Genomic DNA, 25,400 nt, shown 5'->3' with positions numbered 1-25,400 from the left:
AATGAGGAGATTTAGAAGCAAAACACAGTGTTTTCATCAGCCTTGGGATTCCAAAAGGGAGGTGTGCATGGACAGTGGTGCTGGAGTCTTGAACTTGGGCTCCCCAGTCCACGAGACAGGGAACTGCCAGAGAGGGTATAGCAGAGGGCTACAAAGATGATTAGGGGCCTGGGGCATCACTCTTACGAAGAAAGGCTGAGGGACTTGGGACTCTTTAGTCTGGGGAAGAGAAGGCTGAGTGGGGATATCATCAATGCCTGTAAATACTTAAAGGGTGGGTGTCAAGAAGATGGGACCAGTCCTTTTTCAGTGGTGGCCCAGTGACAGGTAAGAGGCAATGGGCACAAACTTGAGCATAAGAGGTTCCATCTCAAGACGAGGAGGAACTTCTTCACTTTGAGGGTGGCAGAGCCCTGGAACAGGCTGCCCAGAGAGATGGTGGAGTCTCCTTCTCTGGACACATTCAAAACCTGCCTGGACACATTTCTGTGCAACCTGCTCTAGGAGGACCTGGTTTGGCAAGGGGATGGGACTAGGTGATCTCCAGAGGTCCCTTCCAACCCCATATCGTTCTGTGATTCGGTGAGTCTATGATCTGTGACTGTCCTATGGTGCAGTGGTGGCAGTTCAGCCTCTGACTGCTGTTTGAAGTGTTTGGAAGTTAATGGACTAGATCGAAAGCCTCTGACAGAAGTTCTCCTTCTTCTACTATGGGAGTCTCCAGGTGCAAAGACTGACTGCATTCCAGCCAACTGAACTGTTGCCACTTTGCCTGGAGCCTGTCTTATAAGTAGGTCTCCTGATTTGCCTAGCTGTTTTGCTTTCAGCGTCTGAGTTGGTTCAGCAGCACTTCTGCTTCCTCGTGAATGGAAGCCAGGTTGCGCCACGCTAGGGAGAGGTACAGTGGCAATGTGCTTTCTCTGCAACTTGTGGAACAGTAGAACATCCTGATACTCAAAGTCCAGACCTCAGGGGGCTGCCCAGGTGTCCTAGAGAAGGGAGATCCTTTGGAGCTGCTGAAGTAAATAGCCCTTGTAATATATTAGTGTAAAGCGCTATTTATTGCAAGTGGCGTCTTTGAGAATATTCTGCATTATAGTGAATCTGTTCACTTATTGAAAACTTTCTGTTTTTTCCTCTCCGATACAGGATCTCAGTCTACCCAATGGCACGCCTGTGGACACTTCTAGCCCAGCCTCCTCTTCATCTCTCCTCAACAGACTGCAGCTGGATGATGACTTGGATGGGGAAACCAGAGACCTCTTTGTTACTGTTGATGATCCCAAAAAACACGTGTGCACGATGGAGACATATATTACCTACAGGGTTACAACAAAGGTACAAAGTAACATTCACCTCTCCTAGTGCTTTTTTCTTCGGGAGTTATTTAGGATATATTCTGGATGCCTGTGCCTTGTGTTGTATTTTCTTTAAGTTGGTTGTTAAAGACAAGAGCTTAGTGCCTTTCAGTACTTTGTGAATATGCTGGAGGTGTGATTTGTCTTGGCAGAACTGTTACAACTTCAGTATACGAAACTATGCAAAACTCTCAATGTCTCAGCTTAGATTTTTGTCTCTGACTCTTAAACAGAACTGTTTGTAAACTTGCAAGGCCAGTTTCTTTCATTAACTTGAAAGTTAGTGCATATAAAGTAACCTGACACCCATTTGGTTTGAGTTACCTTCCCTGAAGGGGAATGTGCCTTGTTGGTTCACTGTTAAGCATCTCACATTCTGTGTCTGTTCCTCTCTGAAAAGCTTTAAGCTTGTTGCTTTAAGTGTTTACCACACTTCCGCTGTCAGCCACTTACCTAAATCATATTCTTGATCCCCAGCTGTAAACTAGCTTCCATGCAGTTGTTGGTTGGTACAGAAGGCTGTATAGCTGCTGCTAAAACTAAGAACGCTACTGCCTACCAAAAGAAATATGCTAGAGATTTTTTTTGGTGTGTGTTGTAGTTCAAGTATTAATGCCGTCTAATTATACTAATAAGAAAAGTGGTCTGAAAAGTCCACTCACAACTGAAAGGTTGATTTCTGTTAACTAGCTCATTCTCATTAGCATCAGCTCCTAGGTGATGTTGACATCTGTTTTGGGCACTTGCAGTTACCTAAGGCAAAAAGTGTTCACTAATTTCACTAGAAATATGCTTGATCCACTTGTCTAGAAGGACTAACATTCCTCTGGCCTACTTAAATGGCACTCTATACTGGAGAGAATATTTTTCTTTGAGATAAGGAAGCCTTTACAGGCCACAGACACTTCTGTTTTTTCCCCCCAAATGCCTACTCCAAACTTCCTCTTTCAGGATGCACAGGTTAAAGTGTGTTTTTTCGAAAATAGTAGCTACCTCATACTGCACACTTTTATCATAGTCCTGTTACTCTTTGTTGCTCTGGGTGTCTTACTCTTGCAAGAAACGCTGTATGTTAAGACGAGAAAATGCCAAGAGGTATTGTGGAGATCTCTTCTACTTGGAGCAACTTGTTTACATGATTTGAAGGAACAGGAAACACAACTTTCCACAGGTCAATGGCTAAAATTGGCTAAACTTGTTTCTACCTGAAAGTAAGACCTGATTATTTTGTCAAGATAAAATATCTCAAAGCAGTGGCACCCTAATAATGCTCCTCTGCTTGGAAACTTGTGTTCATACAGATTCCTTTCCTTCTTAAAGCAAAACTCTGGAACATGGGTAAGGTATTTACTGTATTTAGATCAGACATGTTTCCCAACAGCGTCTTTTTAAAATGAAAAACCTTTTCCTGTACTTCTGATTTTGTGTATCTACCTACCTGTCTGTTAACACTTGTTTTATTTTGGATCTTACTGAAACACGTAAATCCGCTATATTATAGCATTACAATACTATTGTGAAACAGTGCATAATTTATTCTTATCAATCACTGTGAAAGCCTCACCTCTTTGAGTTTACTATTCCTGTAAATTTCTGGCTAACTTCTAGGGTCAGCACATCTACCACTATCTACCATTGCTTAAAAAAAAGTGTTTGGAAGACTAACAGTCTTAATGGTCTGACTCATTCTTGACATACAGACAAGGCCTCTTCAATGCCAAGCTAATTGCCTAATCAGCCATTGTAGCTGAAAGCTGTAATTAAACACAGCCAAAAAGCTGCACAGGAACAATCCCTAGATGGTGCTGAGTGATGCTTGCACCTTCAGGTTGTAGGTCAAAGTTCTACAGCAGATCTTGCTCTTGCCATCAGTGTAAGGCTGTACCTTCCCACCATCTCCCTTGCAGCCTCGCATTTGGGACCCATAAAGGGCTGAAAGGGTCTCTCTGGCTCTGGATGAGGAGGTGCAGGGGTGGCTGCTTTTTTTTTTCCTCCACTGAAGAATGCAACTGGAACCTCAAAGGTTTGGATAAATGTAGGTCCTAGAATGAGTTATGCTGAAGACTTTCTTGCTTTGAAAAGTAACATCACTAGGTAGGAGAGGGGAATGTGATTGCTAGTGCTGTAACGTGCTTGTGGCTGTGACGGGACATCACCATAGGCACAAGTGTAATCTGACCACAGTCTTGTTTTTGTGTTGTGTGTATTTTTTTATTTCTTTAAAAAGGTCCTTTATCCTAACAGCAAGAAAAAGGAGTTTTGCAATGTGCTCCAGATTTCTCATGTACTGATGCTTTTGTCAACAGGTGGTGGTGGCTGAGGAAGGGTCCAAAGCATTTGGTCCAAAACAATGTCTTGCATGGAAGCTGAGAAGAAAGCTTAGAAGTTTACTTGGTCCTGCTTGTGCCCCTGCTTTCACAGCTTTCTAGTAAGAGCTAGGTAGCATTCCCCAGCCTGTCTTCTGGATGAATGCATTTAAAGAACATTATGGGAATCATCAAAATAATGGTAACAGTGATTCAGACCTGGCTATCTCGATTTGTTTCATACCCTGCTCTCTTATACAGGGAGGCTAGTGAAACTAGTAAGGTGGGTGAGACCTGGGCTGGAACTTAATTGGTCGTGGCTGCAATGATTGAAGTATCTTGGGTTTTCTAGATGATACACCTTTGTACTCTTCAGATAGACTGATGCGCACACTAGAGGGATTTTGTCAAGCAGATGTTTCTGAGGAGGGAGGGGTGGGAAATAAAGCTTACCCTTACATTATGTAGTCATCTCTCCTGAGGGAAACAGAAGTAAGTATACTTCTAACTTCACTTTTGTATGCTTTCTAGGACAGCAAGGTTGCCTTATGTGCCTTTCCCCATGGAAGTCTGAGCAGCTAGCTGTGTGCCATTCCTGAGAGTCATGCAGTTTCTCTGTGGGCTTGAAGGGAGAGGCTTTCACACCAGTTGGCACTGAAGTGGGGGTCTTGTTTTCTTTTTCCTGTCCTCCTTCTTCTGCTTCCACTGCATGCATTGGGTAGATTACCTGAGCACGTGGAACAGCTAAATCTCTAGAGAGGAGCAGGTCTAAGTGCGATGATCTTTTTCACAGGGATTAAACTACTTGAGGCAAACAAAATTTGGAAGAACTGCTAAGAACACCAACTTTGATCCCTTCCCCCCTCCGCCATTCTCTTCTTTTTCTAGTTGAAGATTTTTCCCAGATAAATAGTAACATGGAGGGGAATCTGCAATCAGGTGTAGTGATAAAAGGCTAGAACTAGGATACAGAAATACTTTCATGTAGTCATCACAGGCTAGCTTAAGATTTGGCTGCGAAATCCTCTCAAAAAAGACACTTTTCATCTCAAGAAAGCCTTACACAAGACCAAGACTTGGTGATTGCCTTAAGTCAAAACTATTCCAAAAACAGAGGTAAAAGCTTCTGTAACCCTGCCTGCTTTCCAACAAGTAAATATGAGCCCAGAATACTGCAGTGCTGACTTAGTGGAACTGTGCTGGAGTCTTCAATAAATCCCTGGAACTGTCTTGCCCATTATTTTTAGGAGGTTGAGATCTGCCACAAGTTTCTCAGCTTCCTTTGGGAGAGACCTGTGTCCTTGCAATATGAGACTTATGAATCCTACTGGGAAAGCAGGGGGAATTCAACTGTGTCAAAAATGCAGACATTTCACTTACTGTCCCTGGACAGTGGCAAGACCTTCTTCCCTTTTGTGTGCAGTCTGGAAAAAATAACTTGTGCTAAGCTAATGAACAGTTTGATCTGAGATCCAAATTCTTTCAGCATTATTGAAGTGTTGTTAAAACCTTGAAGGGCCCTTATGTTCAGTCCAAATACTCTTGAAGAGCTTATTGGCTGTCTAGATTTGACAGCCTGTACAGCGAACACTGAAATGCTCTTGACTATGATGTATTTTCATTTGCTTCTCTCTGAGGAACAGAACCTGGTATATGGAAAACTTTGCAAACCTGCTTGTGATATAAAGGCAGCAGGAGCAGTTTACTAGAGATGAGTAATAACTGTAAAGTTTGTGTACTGGGACTTATTCTGCTTTCCTGCTTCTAGACTAAATAGTACCTATACAGTTTTCCTTAACAGTTAGCAGAATATAGGTTAATAAGGTTCTCAGCACTAACAGATGACAGCCTTTACCTTCATCCTATTGCTACAGGATAAGACACAGTAGTGTGTATGCATACTGATTACTCTCATTCACTCATTGTCAGATCTTTTAAGAAGTCTTTCCTCAGTGACAGCCAGTTCACAAAAGCTCTCCTTACTAAATTGTTACTTTTTTTTTTAATTTCAGGTTGTCTCCTGCAAGGCTCAGGTTATAGCTGCCCTATTAACAGAACAAAACAATCAGCACCATTGGCTGATGAGGGCTGTCTACATGTGTGTGAATTATCTTGTTCTAGTGTGATGTCTCACCATTTCTTACTCAAAACAAGTGAAAATGGTTCATACGAAGTCTCAGAAGTTTCATTTGTAGTGTGACACTCTAACACGTTGGATAAGCTGTTACTCTGAGGTGTAGCTGAGTAAAGTGCAAAGCTGCAGTGGGTATCTAGGTCTTGGTAGTTCCTCATCTACAAGTACAACTGCTCCACTGGTGAGCACTCATTATGTTAATCTGTGGACTAATGTGTATATCTCTTACCATGGCTAGCAGGTCAAAGGAGGGAGGAGGTGAGCTTGATTTCTTCTTTACGGTCACTCTGTGCCTTCCTGTTCTAGAAAGCAAGCCATTTAATACATCATATCACACCAGCATGCTGTTCATAGTATACTAAAGCTGCTGTTCTGTTGATAGTGTGTTAAGGCTGCTCACTTCTCCCTAGTAAGAGATTTCTGGCATAGAACTTGTATAGGATCCTCAGTAAGGATTGGTGGCAGTGATGTGCAGTCACTGGAGCTGGATCCATCCAGGGGGCAAGTGAAGACACATCCATGCTTTTAAAGGCTGCTATTTTGCTCTCCAAATATGGGGCAGTTGCTGTCAGTCTGGAACTAAATACTAAATCTCTGCTGGAAATGAGCAGGTGTTTGTAGGGGATAAGAGTAGCAAAGCAACATGGTGCTGGACTTTGATGCTTGTTGGAAGCTAGGAGAGCTGGTGTGTTCCCCACAACGCAGTGGTTTTGATGTCTCGCTGTAGACATGTAGTGTGCTGGTGCTGCAGCATCACCTTCATTGCAAGATGGTCTTGATGCTGCAGGTAACTAAATAGAGCACTCTGGGCTTCTCTGTGAGCTGTGCTTCTCAGTGGGACATAATGATAAGGGCCATCTCTCTTCCAGTGAGGGCTACCACAATACCAGGCTCTGTAGCAGAGACTCCTAGTTGGTGCACAGTTTTCTTTGAGCTTTTAGGCAGTTGCAATATGTGCTGTGCAAGCAGCCCCATGCAGTCAGCTTTCCAGGCTATGGACTGTTGGACGACTGGATAAAACATTTGCCAGAAGTTTCTCTTCATATTTACCTTCTGTCTCAAACTTGTAATGGCAAGTTTTATTCCTTGTGCAGAAGAATGAAAACTGTAAAGATTTAACTTAGTGTACTGATACCTCTAATCGGGTATATACAAACTTAATGTAAGCAAACTCATCTGTTCCTCTCAGAAATCAAAGTGATGGCTTCACAAATCTAGTGATGGCTTATGTTCTAATCTTTTACCCTTGAAGGAGTTTAATTAGTCTGTCACTTCTGGAATACAGGGCAGTGGTGAAATGTTTTTTTTCACCCATGGTTAATGCACCTCATAGAGTAAACAAATCATTGACTATGTTTGCTTTTAATTCTTGTTGGCTAAAGTAGTCTTGTCCTTGGAATGAAGATTTCATACAGCCTTTTCCGCAAACTTGTAATTGCCAAAAGATTAACATGGTGCACAGCACTCTCATCTCCACCAGACGACTCCCATAAATTTTATCTGAGCAGAACATGTAATGAAGTTTGAATAAATTTCAGGAACACATAAGCTCCAAGTAACCACTTTTCAAATTGCTGTCTTTCTCAGTGCCTTAAAGGCCAGAGGATCCTTCTCTTATGCTGGCTGCAAACATGATTTTGGGGATGGAGTCCCCAAGCAAGGCCTATCTGGCCTCACCCATACCAGGGACAGCTGTGCTGCATTTGCTGCTACACTCTGAAGTGGGAGGTTTTGGTGCAGACTGAGCATATCCTGTTCTTCTTTTCCAGACCACGAGAGCAGAGTTTGATTTGCCAGAGTATTCTGTCCGCCGGCGGTACCAAGACTTCGACTGGTTGAGAAACAAGCTGGAAGAGTCTCAGCCAACACATCTCATTCCCGTAGGTAGTAAGCAAGAATCTGCTATTAAGGACTGTTCTGTATCTTGTCTTGCAAGGGTGGTATTTTGGTGATATGTCCCTTTAGATTTAAATACAGTATTTCATACTCTTGTAGTGTTTAGATTTAAGTATGGTACTTAATACTCTTCTAGTGGAGTGGGAATAGCTTCCCATTCTTGACTGATTATGAAGCTTAGACTCTTCTTGGGTGGCATACCTGAGGTGTGAGTTTTGGCAGCCTCCTGTAGGGACTGCAAGGTGACGACATTTGTTGTGGTACAGATGGAATATGCTTCATCTGTTTGCTCAATTATTACATCTACATTTCTGAGTGTCTGAGGCTTATGAAAAGCCACACTGGTATACTTCAAGTCCTAATCTCAGTCAGTTTTCAAGATGGCCATTTGAGCTGATTTTAAAGAGAATGTTTTAAAACTATTTGTGCTCACATTCAATAGCACACACTTAAGAATCTTAGCCTCTGGCTTGGTAGCTATGGCATGCCTTCAATAGGCAGAAGTTTAGCTATTCCATCTGGAGTAATGTGTCCAGTTCTGGGCTTCCCAGTTCAAGAAGAACAGGGAACTGCTGGAAAGGGTACAGCAGAGGGCTACAAAGATGATTAGGGGCCTGGGGCATCTCTCTTATGAAGAAAGGCTGAGGGACTTGGGACTCTTTAGTCTGGGGAAGAGAAGGCTGAGTGGGGATATCATCAATGCCTGTAAATACTTAAAGGGTGGGTGTCAAGAAGATGGGACCAGTCCTTTTTCAGTGGTGCCCAGTGACAGGCAAGAGGCAATGGGCACAAACTTGAGCACAAGAGGTTCCATCTAAAGATGAGGAGGAACTTCTTCACTTTGAGGGTGGCAGAGCCCTGGAAGAGGCTGCCCAGAGAGGTGGTGGAGTCTCCATCTCTGGAGATGTTCATAGACCCACCTGGACATGTTCCTAGGCAATCTGCGCCAGGAATACCTGCTCTGGTGGGGAGGGTCGGACTAGGTGATCTCCAGAGGTCCCTTCCAACTCCATATCATTCTGTGATTCTGTAACGAGATTAGCTAAATTGCTGCACCCATTCTTGTCTCTGAAGCTGGCAGTCTGACCACCTTTTTGTGACACAGAGGCTGATGCTAATCTTCAGCAGTCTGTTCTTCATGCTGTAGAAGATATGAAAAGGTAGGAGGCCTGCAAGATCACCACCAGCAGCTCCCTTGAACAAAGAAATTTAAAAAAGCCTGTAGGAGGTGAATATTGGGAAATAACAACACTGCTAGCATACCTTAGCTTGCCCATCTGGGATGGGGGGGGAGTTTCTCTGCTCTGCCTCCCTCAGCAAGGACTAGGCTCTGAGAGAAGCATTCAGTTAGGCTGTTCCAGGGTAGAGAGCTATTTAAGTCCTTAATTTCTCTGGGACTTGCCTCCAAGTGAAATAATAGCTCAGTCTCTCAAAGATAAGAAATACTTCACAAAATCATGTGACACCACTAACTGGCAGCCAGTATGTTTACTGAGGGGTAGGGAAGAGAGAGTGAGCTTGCTGGGGTAAGGTGGAGACGTGAGATTAATGTGTTAGCTGCCCAGGCACTCTTTTCTCCCTTGCTGTTCTCTGAACAGCTGGAACTATCGAGGTTAAGCTTCTACAGATTCTTGAGTGTACTAACAGGCTGCCAGTCCTGCCTGAAGGCTGCAAGGCAATAAATAATAGTCTAGTAGCAGAAGGTGAGTCACAGTCAGGGAATCAAGTTGCTTTGCTGTGACCTGGAATTTGTTGCGCACAGAACAGCAAACTTGGCACAAGTGCCTCTAATACTGGACGTGAAACTGGCTGCAGAACAGGGCAATCTCTTAAGTGCCTCTCTTCTAGAAAATCTGGAAGCATAAGGGTGCACTGCCCTCTTTTATGTGTCTGTGCACAAGTTAGCAGTTACGGAATTTCCCATTAATCTTCTCCATGCAGTGGTATGGCAGGAAGGTTGCTGAATGCTTTATGTATTTATTGCCTAGAAGTCGATGGGGAATAGAAGCTAAAGGCCGTTTGAGGTGCATTGTGACTCAAGTGTATTCTGAAAGGATATTTCAAGGCAATCTGAGAGTTATCTGTATTTGTAACTGGAGATACTGCAATCCCTGGAGGCCTTCTGTCTAACAAAATACTGAAAGGGGGTTGTCTTCATCTTCCTGTAGTGACTCTGCCTGAAACATTTCTGTAACAAATTATGTGTTTTCTCAGTGCAGCAAGTCATCATAGACTACACTTAGGAACCCAAACTAAACTGAATATGGGTTCCTTTTTACCTCTTAAATTACTGATTTTTACTTTTTTTTTTTAAATGATCTGAGACTTATTCTAATCTGTTCTTGCAAACAACAGTAAAAATTGTCTCAGATCTGTCTGTAGACTAGAAAGATAAGTCTAACATGATAGATAAGCCTAACATTTTCTTTGGATGGTAAAGTTTGGATACTTGAAGACATTTATGACTGCAGTGAGCTCTGCTCGCATGTCACAGCAGGGAAAGGCAGACTATAAGGTAGATAAGTAACACACAGTTAAAGCAGGGTATCAGTTGCTAGCTCTGCCTACTGATTACTTTGGATGGACCTCCAAAGGCCTAAAATGTGAAGGACTGTAACTACTGCTATAGCTAAAAGCAGGCTAAATGGCAGAAGTCTCTGTAATAGAGTTGCACCCTTCTGGGGGTCTCAAATGCTCAAACTGTAGTGATTATTCAGCAACAGTCTCCATGTGTTTGGGTGAACTAGGGTTCTTTAGTCTTCCAGCTTGTGCTTTTCCTACTGCACTAAGGCCCCTGCCTGGGTTAGTGACTTGGAGTCCCTGCTAAAAACAAGGAGTCCCTGCTTTACAAAGTAAGCGAAGAAGGTTTCTTCCTCCCTGAAGACTACTGCACTAAGCATTATTCTTCTGAATAAGTCTGATTAGACTGTGCCTCACACTGGTTTAACTAGAATGACTGATCTGAATGCTATGCATAACAAGGCAAGTCTTAAATTATAAAAACTAAATATAGTGGTCAAAATGTAGCTGTGTTGCAGTTAAGTCATGCTGGCTGGATTTTTTTAGGAGGTGCATGTATGTCCCACATCAGCTAGGCTTGGTGGGAAAGGCATATGCATACAGAGGTTTGTGGGTTTTTTTTTTCTTTGAATGGCTTTTGTCACAGATTTCAGGTGACAAAGACTCTTTGCAGAGGAGAATCCTGATTCCTGAATTGGGTGAAAATGGTTGTCATTGCTAGCCAAACAGTGAGCAGGTTATCTGGGTGGACTGTTAAATAAAACAAATAAGTAGAACTAAATGCAAAGCACGGTTTTAAAACTGAAATTAGCCTTGGAGTCCATGCTGTCTGAAGAGAGCAAAAGCAAATCTAGTGGTAGAGCTGAGGTTAACCATGCTCAACCTTAAAGTGTTATCTTCCATCTGAAGTGGTGCTTTGAAGTGTGGTGTCTAAGCGTAGCAGGAGGGACCACAGAACTAGCAAGTCTGGGAGCAGATTTGGGCTTATATGTTAAGGTGAACTGCAAAGATGAACTGGTGGAGTCGAAATAGGAGTAAGATGAGAGTAGATGTGTTGGTAGACTTCTGTCACTTACACAGACAAGCTCAGGAATGTTTGCTATGGTAAAAGACCAAGTTGTTACCTTGGACTGACAGGCTTGCTTCACACTGGGTGAGTGTGTGCACTGCTGTAGGGTATAGTGTGCAGCTCTCCTGGCATCTCCTTTAGAGCTGGAGCTTGAGCAGTGAAAACACCCCAAGCTATGCTGGAAGTAGGTAGTATGAGTATTGTCTGGGCTTCACTGATGTGGCTTTCAGCTGAAACCACTCAGTAGAATTGCTAGCATTAAGGCAGACCAGGGTAATTCAGAGCAGGGCTTGCATCCCATCTGATGTATGGTTGCTATTAGCAAACATAACACTTCAGTTCCTGCTAAGACTGGATTTTGATTGCTTTGTATGTTTCCAAATACCAGAAGTAAGTTTTCGGTCTTTTGAATCTTGTGTGGTTTGTTTGTCTCTGACAGCCTCTTCCTGAGAAATTTGTGGTAAAGGGTGTTGTCGATCGCTTTTCTGAAGAATTCGTGGAGACCAGGAGGAAAGCATTAGACAAATTCTTGAAGAGAATAACTGATCACCCGGTGCTTTCTTTTAATGAGCACTTCAACGTGTTTCTCACAGCCAAGGTAAGCCTGTAACTTCCAAACACCAAACATCATTGGCAGAGACAGCAGAGCAGGCACCTTTGCAGTCTCTTTTGAAATGAAGGTAAAAAGGCATTAATAAAACTACATGTGCAGGTTAGAACTCCCCCTAAAATACCTGAGTTGTTGAGGACCCTGAATGTCGTATGTGACAGACCCCTGTGTGTGACAGCTGTATGGGTTCCCTTTGCTTGAAGGGAGAGGTGGTCTGCAGATTTACAAATCCAGATCTCCAGACCTGCTTCTTTGTATCCCTGTGTCTGGTACCTACTCCTCTGATGCAAGAGAGGTTCAGAATTTAGAAAACTGCAGACTTCATAAAATCCTTTTTAGGGAAGGACGGAAGTGGGGGAGAAGGAGAGATCTATCTTCCACAAAAACTTGCAGATTACTTTTTTCTTGTCTTTGTCTTCTATACTGCTTGCACTTGTTGCCCTCACTACCTAGTGTGAAGACCTTATTCTTGTTTGTTCTCAGTCAACAACTTCATGTTCATCTTCTGCGTGACTCATCTGGGAACAGTGCAATTTTGTTTGGCTGTCTTTTGAACTGCATTTTAAATAAGACTAGGAGGACCTGCAGTCATGCTTGGGTTTGACCTGATAAGTGATAGAGCTGTAAAAGCACATCTTTCCAATGTCACATTATGCTTGCTCACTCAAATGTGACACTTAATTTGAGCTGACTTCAGGCTCATGCTCTGCTTGCTGGTAATGTCAGACTCAATCTCCAGTTCCCTTTTATTTCCCCTCCATGGTGAACTTAACCACTGAAACAAGAGGGAAATGCAGAATTTGTTTAGCACCTTAATATTTAAATGTCAGATAGGTTTGTTCTTGCTTTTCAGCTGTCAAAGCATGATGATCAACTTTCTTACTTGTTTGGCTGTCTTCTCCCACCCCTGTAAAATGAATAAGGACTTTATGCTCAGCCCTGGGCAGGGCTTGCCTTGAGAATACAGAGCATCCAGGGAGCCCGAGGGGAAAGGACATGTGTTCTTCTGTCTGTCTCAAGTGTTGGAACTTGCGGTATTGCAAGTTCAGTCAGCTCAGTGTGCTGGGACTTGAGAATTTAGTTACTGCAGAAAGTCATGAGACCATCTCCTGGATGAAAGAGACATCAACTTTTCTTCAAGTTCCACTTTTGCACCAATAACACACCATAATGCTTGAGAGACCGAGTAAATAATTTTGAGTTCAAAAGTCTTTTTCTGATGCCTGCTTGCAGATAATGCTTAGGACAGGCAGAAGGCATGAGTCAAGGAATCACTGGATTTAAATGCAAATGTAATTAAAAATCATAGTAGCTGCTAAGATGTCAGGTTCTTTTAATCAGATTTATGTTTTACTTAAGTACTTGGGAAGAACACTGTAGCATATATTTTGAAGATGGCTGTTGTGTTCTTTTTCCAAGAACAGTTAAGCTTTTAGTATGGTCTGTAACACCATGTCTCGATTCTTCACTTCTTCAAGTCTACTTGGTTTGAAAACATCTCTTCCTCGGGCTGCACAGCATGACCTAGTTATAGCTCTGAAGCCTGTTTTGAGGTGTCGAATGGGGACCCCTGCTGGAAGGAGTGAAATGCAAAATTGATGGCATTTTGGCTAACTAAAACTATTTTTTTTCTGATGTGCTGTCAAGGTGAAATCCCCTGAAGACTGTAGATAAAAAACTTTGTTAACATAGATTGTCCGGATGTTCATTTATGCAAAGATGAAAAGCATTAGCCAGGAAGCTTAAACTTTCAGTGCAGTTAACCAGGCTACCTCTGACCCAGCCTGAGCCATGGAATCTGTCTTGTAGAGAAACTGTGCTGTTGTCCCCATGCTCTGCTTTTTCTGTGTACACTCTTCCCTCTTCCCCTCTGAGCACACGACTGGTGTGAGGAGGCTGCTGACCAAATAGGCACGCAATATGTAGCTCTGTACTCGGTTATAGGAGCCAGCTGGTGCATTGCATAATGCTGGTATTGTGGGCTATGGCTTTAAAAGTGTGTGTGGATGAATGGCATGAGCTGTGTTGGTGGAAACAGCTGTTAATACTACTATTTCCCTGGTGGGAGTACAAGAACATGGGAAAGTCTGGCCACTCATTTATAGTGTACTTCATACCGTTCTCCTAGATAGCTTATCTCCATCTAGAGGTAGTCTTGAAACTATGCTCAGCTTTACAACTTGTACAAAGGGAGATTTTGTCCAAGGCTATGTATCACATGTAATCTCTTGCCTTCACAAGGTTTGATCTTGTCTGGAAAGTATCTTTCACTGTAGTACTCTTCCAACATGCAAGTGAAATATTTTTCTAATATTTTTTTTTTAATGTCCTAGGATCTCAATGCCTACAAAAAGCAAGGAATGGCATTGCTATCAAAGATGGGGGAGTCTGTCAAATATGTCACAGGAGGCTACAAATTAAGAAGTCGTCCAATGGAGTTTGCAGCCATTGGGGAGTACCTAGACACATTCTCTCTAAAGCTTGGTACCATTGACAGAATAGCACAACGGATTATCAAGGAACAGCTGGGTAAGGACACAAGGTGCTCTATTGTGATACTTCAGTTTGAGTGCTCTGTATCTTGTTCTGGTTGATGGCTTGACCAAAACAACTTGCGTCAATGATTCTGGCCTGTAATGAGCCACACACAGAGCAAAATCTAATGTCTGGTTTAAAACCAGCCCAAAGCCTAACAGAGTATCTTAGCTCAACTTCCCAAATACTTTTTTTAGTCACTGTTTGTGTTATACCAACCTGCTCTCTTACTAGAGTTATTTTTGGAAAGGCTTTTGTGAGGGGGACAAAACCTGTAGATTTCATCTGGAGAAGTAGGGATGGATTTTCTAGACAAAGGTAGCCTTTACAGACCTGTCTTAGCAGAGCTGAATTTTTACATACATTTTAATAAAAATTGCTTTGGCTACTACACAGATGCAAGTGTCTTTATTGGAAGCTTGTAGGAATGGTCAGTTAAGCAGGAGGCAACTTGAACCTGTCAGCTGTGCAGCCACAGAGCTCTGTCAGCTGTGCAGCCACAGAGCTCTGTCTATCAAGATGCAAACGCGACACAAGACTTGTCTCCTGGGGGAGTTAATGTTTGCCAAGCTTAGTTTCTCCTGTTTAGTGGGAGTGCTTGCAGATCCTTGTGCCTTGCTCTTACTCTGTTAATCTACTTTTCCATCTGCCTCTTGCAGAATACTTGGTGGAACTACGAGAATATGGACCTGTTTATTCAACCTGGGGAGGGCTGGAGGTTGAGCTATCAGAGCCCCTGGAGGGGGTGTCTGCCTGTATTGGGAACTGCTGCACAGCTCTTGAAGAACTCAGTGAAGACATGACAGAAGACTTCCTGCCTGTCCTTAGGGAATATATATTGTACTCGGAGTCGATGAAGGTAAAGCAAGCCCTGTGGCAGAAGACACTGTCACTGTGTCTGCATGATACAGCAGCGAGTTCATTCTTTCTAACAGTGAAAAGTGTTAGTGGTGGGAAAAGTGGGGAAGTAAATCATACATTAAGTAGGAGGTTGTTTTCGTAATCAAAACAAAACTAGATAATGTTTAGGGTGCTGCGTGGGTAGCATTATCTATATGCTATTCAGTCAAGCTAAGGTCAGTAATTCTGAGGTGCACAGAAAGTGTGGAAGAGTTGCTCCTTTGCTGGAGTGGCAGCTGGTGCTTTATAGTGGCTGCCTAGACTCTTCTCTTTGAATTGTTAGAAAGTCAGTTGTGGCTCAGCTCTCTGCTACTGGGTCAGTGGCTGCAGAAAAGGTAGCATTAGCAGCTTCTGTCGGTTGTATGTAGCAGGGTTGCGTGTCTTTTTAGACCCATGTGTCCAAATGACAGACACTGCTTCCTCTCTCATCCCCATAACCTGGGCAGGATGTGTCTCTTGTAAAGTTCTGTTAAGTTCTGCATACCAAGTAACTGCTTATAGATGTTGTTCTGTGACTCTTAATCTCTGTAAGAACTTGGTATCTTCCTGCTGGTGCAGAAGTAATAAAAGCTGCTTCAATGCACTTTTTATTCTCCTGAAGTTAAGGGGTATTGGTAGTCAATCCTGTTGCATGGGGAAAAGAATCACTGAGTTAACTGCATTGAAAACTGAAACCAAGGACTCTAATTCAGCTGCTAGAGCTTTTCACCACATACCCATCATACAATATGTATTAGCAGTCCCTCTATAGGGTACTAACTAATAAATTCCTTCTGAGGACTTCCTATTTGGAACAACCATTACAAGGCTATGGTATATACTCCTTTAGAGATCTAGTAGCCTGTTTTAAACCTACAGTCTGAACATGGTAGTCCTTCTCAATCTTAGTGATCCTGTACTTCTTTAACTGAGAATTAAAACACTTTCAGATTTCTTTTCCTGGCTTCAGATGGCTAGTTGTATGGCTCCTATCTTGCCTGGATGAAGTAGTCTTACAGAAGGCTTTGCACTAGTTCCCTGAGTGTGCTCTTTGCTTTCATAGTCATGGTGTTGACCCTAGCAAAAATGAGGTGCATTTTATTTACAGAACTATTAACACCAAGTGTTGCTGGAACACCCTGAGCTGTAGCTGGAAGCCTTGACCCAGGGTGTTCAGGCTTATCTTCTCCATTTTACATAATTTAGTGCTGATATTAAAATATTAAATGAACTCTATGCTTAACACTGCCGGAAGGGCTTACCAGGTGATGTGATCCCCAGCAGTGTGCCTGGACAATGCTTTTTAATGCATGTTTAAACCAAGCACCACATGAATAGTTGTCTCTCTAAAGGCCTGCAGTAAATAAGGATCCTCTTGTGAGATGTAGTTGTAGTGGGAAGCTTTGGGGTGTGCAAATGGCATAGGCTTGCAGTTTGAGAAAGGAGGCTGATGGGAAACTCTTGGAACTCCTTCAGAAATGGGCTAAGGTGAAATGTTTCAGCTAAATAGAAAATGGAGAAGCAAGCTAACCCTTTCTCATATGGGGGACTAGTGGTTTAGTTCTGTCCCCAAATAACTGAAATGCGGTGTGTGAGTTTTTTTCTATTTGTTGGTTTCTTCCAACTTGTTAAAATTTATTTCATTTTTTTCTCTGTGAGACCTTAACTAGTCTAAGTGTTGCTTAGGCTGTGGTAAGTCTGGGGATACTTGGTACAGAGCTTTTCAGAGGAGCTGCTGAAGCATTAATGCATTGATCTGCACCTGAGAAGAGATTGCCTGGAGATGCCAGAGGAAATGCTTCCTTTCACATATGGGACAAGTGAAAGGGAAGGCAATAATTTTCTCATCACTTACAGGTCAGCCATTAAGGGCTACTTAAAGCTGTGTTCAGAAGTGTATTGTTAATGGCCTGCAGTGGATGGATTTGAGCACTTAAGGAGAAATAAGACACCTGCCCCTTGAATCTCGTTGTCTGATGCCTGTTAATCATTGGCTGCTGCTGGTGCAGGTCCAGCTTACTGCACTAACTCCAGGCTCCTAGAGGCTGAATGCAATTGCTGGAGGCAGTTCATTTGAGAAGAAATTTCTGTTGACTGAGGTTCAAGAGGCAATGCAAAGTAGAAATACCTGTTAAATCTCCCAGGCTTTTGTTGCATTGGTAACCTCAATCACTTAAGGGCTATTCCACATAGTTGCTTAAATTCCAAAAGGAAGGGGAATACTGTGGTTTTTCAAGCTAACCAATGGCATGCTTGCTTGCATCTCTTTGGGGACAAAAGGGAGTGTTAAACTGTTGAGGGTGAATTTTTCCATTTTACCCCCTTTTTTTAGCGTAAACCAGTAGCAACTTTGTGTATGGTGTGCCATTCCCATTTATCACGGACTGAGGCTTGTAAGAATATTGATTGCAACATGTCTTATCTCTAGAGCAACTGCACTGGTGAACTTCCCTTGCTTATGAGCGAGGAGGGGGAAGATGATGATTAATAGATACAGGCTTTGTACATCTTTAATTAGGAAATAGATCTTGGCTAAAGTAGCTCTGAAAGTTGTGAGAATTACTCTTTTAAAAAACAGATACATATGTAGGCATCAGTGCATGTGACTAGTCCTGGTTTACTAGCCTTCTCTGAAACTGTTAAAATTAGTTACTACTTTTTGTCTTAATGGCATAATTCCTTCTGGGTGGCAGAAAGGAAGATTTGAACATGAACTAGGTAAGTGGGCTTCAAGAGAAGTTCAGATTTACAGGTACCTCAGCAGTGAGTGTTGACTGACTATCCTCTGCCCATTTTTCATAATAACTTTGCATCAACTGAGCTATAAAAAAATTACTAGTTGCTTCAGTCTTCACAAGAAAACAAGTTACCCACTTTTGCTGACAGAGAACTACTTATTTTTTTAGTAGTATATTCTTAAAAACGCCTGTGGTTATTTTCCAATTATAAGACTGTAGTATAACCTTAGTAGAACTAGTAGCACAATTACAAATAACCTTGTGGATGTAGTACAAGATAAGGGTAGCATCTTTTGCTCTCTATTCTGGGAATACTCTGTCAATGAAATATTTACTACTTGTGAAACTTGTTCAGGTAGTTCAGTGCCTCTTAACATAAATTGTGCTTTTTGTTTTTTTAATTCAACAACCAACCAAACTCCCCAAGCAGATCTAAAAGCAAAGCTTACTTTTGTTCTAACATAAGAATGTAGCATCTTGCTATAGAGGACTTTGAGGAGTCTTTGCAAGTGAAAAGAAAGATGTAATACCTTCTGTGGTGGCTTTCCTGTCTCTTAGCCCATGCTGTTGTGTCTGCTGCTTGAGGTTATCAAAAGGTTTGCATTAGTCCTTGACAGTTTTGATGCTTTTGTTTATATCCTTTTCATGCTAATAATAGGTCAACTGATTAATTGAATTTACTTAGGGTTATGGTCATGGCTGCATGACAGCTTTTATCTTACATGCCCCCAGCTTGTCCAAAACTTGAATTTTATCTGACCTTTCCAGCTGCTGGAGATTAAGTGCTTTTTGTTTTTAAAAGCTACTTGCTAAATACTGTAAAATAGGAAAAAGCCAGTCTGAAAGTCTGATTTAAGATTGAGTTAGCACTTAAGCTATATCTCTTTGCAGTTTCTTGCAGGCTGGGGAGGGAAAAAACAATGGGATCCCTCTCACAACTGTCTTTTCTCTTGTCCATAGAATGTATTGAAGAAAAGAGACCAAGTTCAAGCAGAGTATGAAGCAAAACTGGAAGCAGTAGCCTTGAAAAAAGAAGACCGTCCAAAGGTTAGCACTTAAAACTACCTTACAAAATCAGCTTGCACTTACAGCCTGAGAAGAACAGAGAAACAGAACTTGCTTTGTCTGTGTCTGGTGGCTTCTTTGCACTATAAGCAATTTCTGGTAGAACAGAAGTTTGTTGTTGGCAAGCTGGTGTGAAATGAAGACTGAGGTATCAGCATATATAACCTGTCCAGCAACTTCTGATCTCCTGCCATTGGGAGCAGGATGGCTCCAACCTGTGTAACACTTGAACAACAGCCAGCAATCGGTTGGAGTGTTTAGTTGTGGGGGCTGAAGCAGTGGTAGAACAGTATGTAAGCTATCTGAGCTAAGGTCCTAGCCCTGGTGCTGCTGAATTGTGTTGTGGTACACCCGTTGTGGCTGTGGAAGGCTCTGTATTTTGCCCCTTCTGCTAGGGTGCCCATCCTGTGTGATGCTGAGCAGACACAGCAGCGGGTGATGGGTTTTGGCTGGGCTTCATGCAGAAGGGAACCATAAACTGGTGTGCTTCTGCTGCCACCTGCTTTCTGCCTGAAGCAATGTGCAAGAGCCGTGTCTTAAATCACTGCAGCTTTAAACAACAGTGACAACAGGTTTTGTTCCCTTCCTCTGCTTGGGGTTTTTTTAGTTCTCCTTCATCTATTTCAACCAATGGGTGACTTCCTGGTATTAGGACTACTGTGCAATAGAACTACAGGAAGTTCACATAATGTCTTTAAGAAGCTAAAGAGGACAGAGCATAGAAATGCAAACAGATGTTTCTCTGGTCCTATGTCTGTGACTAGAAATAGTGGTGTCCTGGATATCTTGTGGTGCTCTTGTATTTTTGTCTTTTGCCTGCTCCACTGCTGGCAGGGGTGGTAAGTATTCTTACTTCCTCAGTGTAGCTTTGTGTAAGTAGGTATTCCAACAAGTTTTATGTAGGAAAGGGGGAATCTAAATCTAGCACATCCAGCAAGCCAATCGAGGCTTTTAGGCATTTGACTCTGTCAAGATCTTGATGCAGTGAAACTGCTGAAGTTTGCTGATCTCTCACCTACTAAAAGGCTTTTGTGTCTCACCTCTCAGTGGATTGTCTAAAGCACAGCACTTAAATAGCTAAGAATTTTTTGAATATTTGTCTCCTCTCCAGACTGTAAGCATTATCTTTTGGCAACTCTGTGTAGCTTTTTTCCTAACGTAAGTCTTTTGTGTCATTTACAAGATGGAAGTTGAACAAACTAACAGAATTCCCTGCATGTTCATAAAATACTAGCTTGTGGTTTTTAGATTCTTTCTACTGTAGGGAATGTCCTTGTCTGTAAGAGCTGGTAGCTCAGAGCAGTGGCTAGAAGCACATCTTACATTCAGCAAGGTCTCCTGGCTACAATTTGCTGGAAATTACAATCAGAGTGATGATCATGAGCTGGATTATGCAGTGAACAGGCGTTTGTGTTCCTTTTGGCATATTTAGCTGATTTGACGGAAATTATGTTTAAAAAACCAACAAAACACCCCTAAAACTTACAGGGGGAAAAAAGGCCTACTTTTGGATCATGAAAGAAGGGCCTATCATTACTTGTTAATCTCTTCCACTGGAGGGCATTCTGGGACTCACTGTACATGTAGTCAGATTGGCTTCAGAAAGCTCCAGCGGTGTCATTAGGTCATTCTCACATTGACATGATCAGCTTAAAACTTGGCAGCCTATAAGTGCAGAAGACTTGTAGGACTGCTGTCAATGTCTGTCAGCAAATACTGCTCAGAATGCTGAAGCTTACACCAAAAGCTTAGTATGTGTGTTGTTTTTTAACACTATCATAACAGTGCAGACTCTGCTGTCTTTCTGTTTCTGACAAGTATGGTGGTGAATTGCTGCTTAGCCATTTCTGACCCACGCTGGAGCTGGTTTTGCAGTAATCTAGCCAGTTTAGTGAAGTGCAGACATTGTTTCCTTTTGGTGAAATGAAGTCCACTGCTGATGACCTAATTTATTCTGTCTGTCTGAAGGCTTTGCAGTATGGTGATCTATGGGAACATTAAATATAGCAGCGCAGAATTTGACGTAGAAAGTTACTATATGTATTTAAAGGGGGGAAAAAAAAAGGCTTGTAACAGTATGTTTCCAGAGAACTAGAAAGATAAAAATATATGTTAGTTGCCTAATAAGTGCTGGATTCGTTGTGCTTCAGGACGATTTATTATGTGGTAATGATGCTGTAGAGGAGTTTTTTAAAAAAGTGGACATGCTTATGCTGCAAGTGATGCTGTCTGCACTCAACTCTGCTAAGTTCTAGATGCGAGGCATACTTTGTGTCTGGTCTCAAGAATTATTTGAAGAAGAATAGATGTAGGTGGTGAAGAATAGATGTAATGAGGTGACCAGACTCCAGAATATACAGTTTCATACTCTGTTCTTGCCTGCATATACATCTCCTATCAGTTTAACTTGCTAAAATAGTGATGGGTCCTTCTGGAACGTATTGCAGTTTGAGACAGTTGTCACTTGGTTTTGGAGTTGGGTTGGTGGTTTTTTTTTTTTTTGGAGCTATTAAATTAGCTGACTGCAGCCATCAGTAAGAAAGCAGCAACTTCCCCCAAAGTCCAGTCTTCTTTCTTCTCACTTCCTAGTTGATAGCTAATATTTAACGTCTCCGGTGGTAAAAGCAGATAAAAGCATCAGCATTGATGTTTCAACTTAAGTCCAAATTTGATGTTAGAACTGTAACCTCCCTTTTCATTAAGGTTGCACTAGGTGTAAAGTGCTTAAAAGCTGTTAATCAACTTAAAATTTTGTTTCAGCTACTGAGTTGCACATTCTGTTCTGGGAAACTGCAGTTTTGGAGGGAAAGGTATTTACACTCCTGAACAGGACTGGTGCGTATGTAGGCTCTGCTTTCGTGGTGCCTGTGGAGACTTAGTTGGTGTTCATTGCCCTTGTCCCTTAATTAGGGCATACATGACTCATTTGCTGACCACTGGGTTGTCTCTGTTGCTCTAAACTTGTGCAGCCCTCTCAGCCTGACCTGCAGGAGGATTGGCTGTGAGAAAAAGCAGATACTTTTTTTTTTTTAATAGTTGCATTGTGGTTTCAGATCATGGCAGAAGAAACAGGAAGCTGGTGAGTGCTTAGAAACTAACTTAATTGTATTGGGAAATCTTATGTGGTTTTTCTTCCAGACTTTACATCTCTTTCTCCTGATAGCCTAGGCTTTTTTGTTAAGACAGTAGACTACTTACAAATATGACATAAGGCATACGTGCCTTGAGGGGAACATCTTCTAAACCTTCCAGACACAGGCTTGGTAGTTCTTGTCTGAAGCCTATGAGAGATCTTCATGTCTAGAGTCACAACTGCTTAGATGAGCAGAGTGGATTCTGTAGCCAGAAGTATGGTGCTTGTAGGGGGTGGGGGAAGTGTGTAGCTAATGAACCCCCAAGCTGCCTGTAGTGTAAGTCCAGTTGTGTGAATAAAGGGGCTGCTCAAATCCCATGAGTATGAAGGAGGTGCTTCCTGCGTCTCAAACAGCTTTACTGGAGAACTAACATAGGACCTTTGAGTATTAGTCAATGGAATGTGATCAGTGCTAATTGACATCTGGAGTTGATATATTTCTGCTTAAGTTGTGTACCTTGCCAAACTGCAAGGTAGTAGCTCACCCCTGACACCCTATATTGTTACCCATGAAAAGCTGCTTACATAGCTTGTTCATCCTCTTCCTTCCTTCACGAAGAAGGAACCCTTCCTTCATTGAAGGGAACTTCCTGAAAGTATCAAGTATGAGAAGAGCCTCTAGAAACAACTGCAAATCTTCTTCCTTGTTCTGCCCTTTGCCTTTGTGCAAATCACAGGTTCCAGAGCAGAAGTTCACTTCTCACATTGGTGCTAGAGCTGAGAAATTTCCTCTTCAGAGGTCATGGACTCAGTCTGCATGTCCTTACAGGCTTCCCATCTGTGTGGACCATGCAGGGAGAGAAAGGTATTCATAGGTTTCCTGCTTGAAGAAACATTTGTAAATTGTTCCTGTAGCTGCCTGGTGGTATACATGATGTTTGTTAAAACATAAGCAAAGGATACCAACTTTTTTGGCCCAGTGTGCATCTACCTTGGGCCAGTGACTGCTGTCATAATCCATTTAAATCTCTACCTAGGCTTGCAGTGGGCTGTCCTTCAAGATTTCTCCCATTGCTTGTGTGACTGTGTTGAGCTGAAAGGCCCATGAGCCAATCCATAGGGAAATGTTTCTGTTCCCTTCATTATGATTCATCAGTGCTTTGCACTTCAATTTTTTTTCAGGCAGCCTTAGGGTTAAAAGTGGAAGCTAGAAACTAGAGGCTTAGGAATTTCATTCTGCAGCCATAGTTGATGACTACTGTTTGTATACTATGGTCAAGAGGTAACACTGAGAGCTCTTATCCAGCTCTTTGGTCAAACCAAAATGTTTGTTTCATAGACACTAGGGTAAATTGGGAAATGCCTGGTGCAACTATAAATGGAAAGAGGAGAGAAAGCTTGCTCTGGAGCTGGTGTTGAGCTTAAGCACCCAGCACTTGTCCCAAATGGCTTTCTTCTTCATGTGTCTCTAGAGAGCTCTTCCGTGGTCTGGCTTCATTTCTGGTGTGGAGATGGACAAACACAACTGCCCACCACCTTACACAGCAGAAAACAAATTAAGCAGTCACATCTCCTCCTTTTGTCCCTGCAGCCATAACTGGGTTAACTTACCCATTTTTCTGTAACTTTGCTCAGTGAGGTTTGAGCTGATTCAGCAGTCTGACACTCTCAGTGACAGTTTCAATCTTCATTTCTTTTCTTGCAGGTACCGACAGATGTTGAGAAATGTCAAGACCGAGTAGAGTGTTTCAATGCTGACCTGAAAGCAGACATGGAGAGATGGCAGAACAACAAAAGACAAGACTTTAGGCAGCTACTCATGGGCATGGCAGATAAAAACATCCAGTACTACGAGAAGGTATGTGGCACTGCTAGAACATTAGCAGGAATAAGAACAGTTTATTTTCCTCTGAGGTGGTGATAATTCTTCAGGAAATCTTCATGCAGTCTTGAAAAGAATCTTGGACATGTAAATCAGTTGTCTGGGGCTGCAGAAGCTGCTCTTTGTCAGCAGCTTAGTGTAATCTATTGAGTTGATGGTCATGCTCAAGTGATCTGCATGAGACTAGCAGTCCTTTGCAAGGCAGCCCTGCATTTCATCCTGTCTGCTTGCCTGTCTTGCACTCTTGAACTGAACAAATTACTGAGCAGTGGTGGTTGATATGTTAAACACTACTTGGCTTATGCATGGTGACATACTTAATCTTGCCTGTTGCTTTTTTCCACACCTACTTTACAAACTTCTTGTGCTAGGTTACCTATCCATGTAATATTAATATGTGCTTCCTTTGCCCCGGCCAGTGTCTGTCTTGTCAGTGGTTCATAACTAGTCACATAGAACTTCCTTCACCCTGGTCTCTTCTCTATTCTGAGACTGTTGTGGCAGGAGGGATTAAGGAGTCCACTGAACATCCAGGAGTGCCCCTGCAACTGACAGTTAAATCTGTACATGTCAGTTTTGCTCTTAGCTGCAGCAAGGAAGCTCTTTGGTAGGAAAAGCATTTAGTCACTTCAGGATACACATCTAGAAATACTCTGTGCACTTCCGTCTAATCTTGCTGATTGTACTGAAAGATGCTTGGCAACAGTGACTTGTGGATGTAAGCACTGGTGATGAGTTTCCCCATTGCTGGTGTTTAATAATATGTATTCCACAGTATTTTTGTCCAGTTTGACTTCTGGGCTGTACATAGTTGAAAGGCAGTAATGGTTCACAGCACAAGAATTGGATATGTGTACGCGTCTGGGGAAATGACTCCAAAGCCTGGAGTGACTTTCTAATAACCTAGAGGCTAGACTCCACTTTTATTTTACTATACCAGGTGCTACCACTTTGTTGTGTAGTGAAGTTCAAGTGCCAGAGGTGTACCAGAGTACACTGTGTCCCTGAACTATCCTCCCTAAATGCAATTTTTCAAATAAGATTGCTGGAGGAAGTCTATAATAGCTGCCATTGTGTCCAGACAGCCCTCTCCCGCAGTCACACCACAAAGATGTAAATTTCCACTAGAAACAGGTTGTCTCCCTAGCTGAAAGCTGTGGTGTTCCTCAGTTTAGAAGAATCTAGCTTGATATTTGGAAATACTGGGTATCCTGGTGGTTTTTAATAGCTTGGGCCAGCTGATGACTTTGGAAAGCTTTAATTTGTTTTTTTTGGGAACTGCAGCTATTCTTTCTGAACAAGTTATGGCTTTTAGAGATTCCTCACCCCTCTTCT

At 42.3% G+C, this 25,400-nt stretch overlaps 1 protein-coding gene across 2 annotated transcripts in view; it reads left to right on the top strand.

Moving 5' to 3' along the window:
* The window catches only part of SNX30 (sorting nexin family member 30), a 50,084-nt gene that overhangs the window by 19,293 nt on the left and 5,391 nt on the right, over positions 1 to 25,400 (top strand). For both annotated transcript variants that reach the window (XR_001413633.1, XM_014956432.1), the window contains exons 2-8: positions 1,150 to 1,338; positions 7,568 to 7,678; positions 11,723 to 11,881; positions 14,227 to 14,422; positions 15,088 to 15,287; positions 19,006 to 19,092; positions 23,889 to 24,041. Coding sequence is in view for 1 of the 2 variants with exons in the window: in XM_014956432.1 (XP_014811918.1) it covers positions 1,150 to 1,338; positions 7,568 to 7,678; positions 11,723 to 11,881; positions 14,227 to 14,422; positions 15,088 to 15,287; positions 19,006 to 19,092; positions 23,889 to 24,041 (1,095 nt within the window). In the remaining variant the exon portion in view is untranslated. The remainder of the gene's footprint in view (positions 1 to 1,149; positions 1,339 to 7,567; positions 7,679 to 11,722; positions 11,882 to 14,226; positions 14,423 to 15,087; positions 15,288 to 19,005; positions 19,093 to 23,888; positions 24,042 to 25,400) is intronic.

The sequence above is a fragment of the Calidris pugnax genome, unplaced genomic scaffold, assembly GCF_001431845.1.
Source record: "Calidris pugnax isolate Ruff unplaced genomic scaffold, ASM143184v1 scaffold262, whole genome shotgun sequence".
In the NCBI taxonomy this organism is placed as follows: Eukaryota; Metazoa; Chordata; class Aves; order Charadriiformes; family Scolopacidae; genus Calidris; species Calidris pugnax.
The sequence above is the reverse complement of the archived record's forward strand: the minus strand, read 5'-3'. Positions and strand labels throughout refer to the sequence as shown.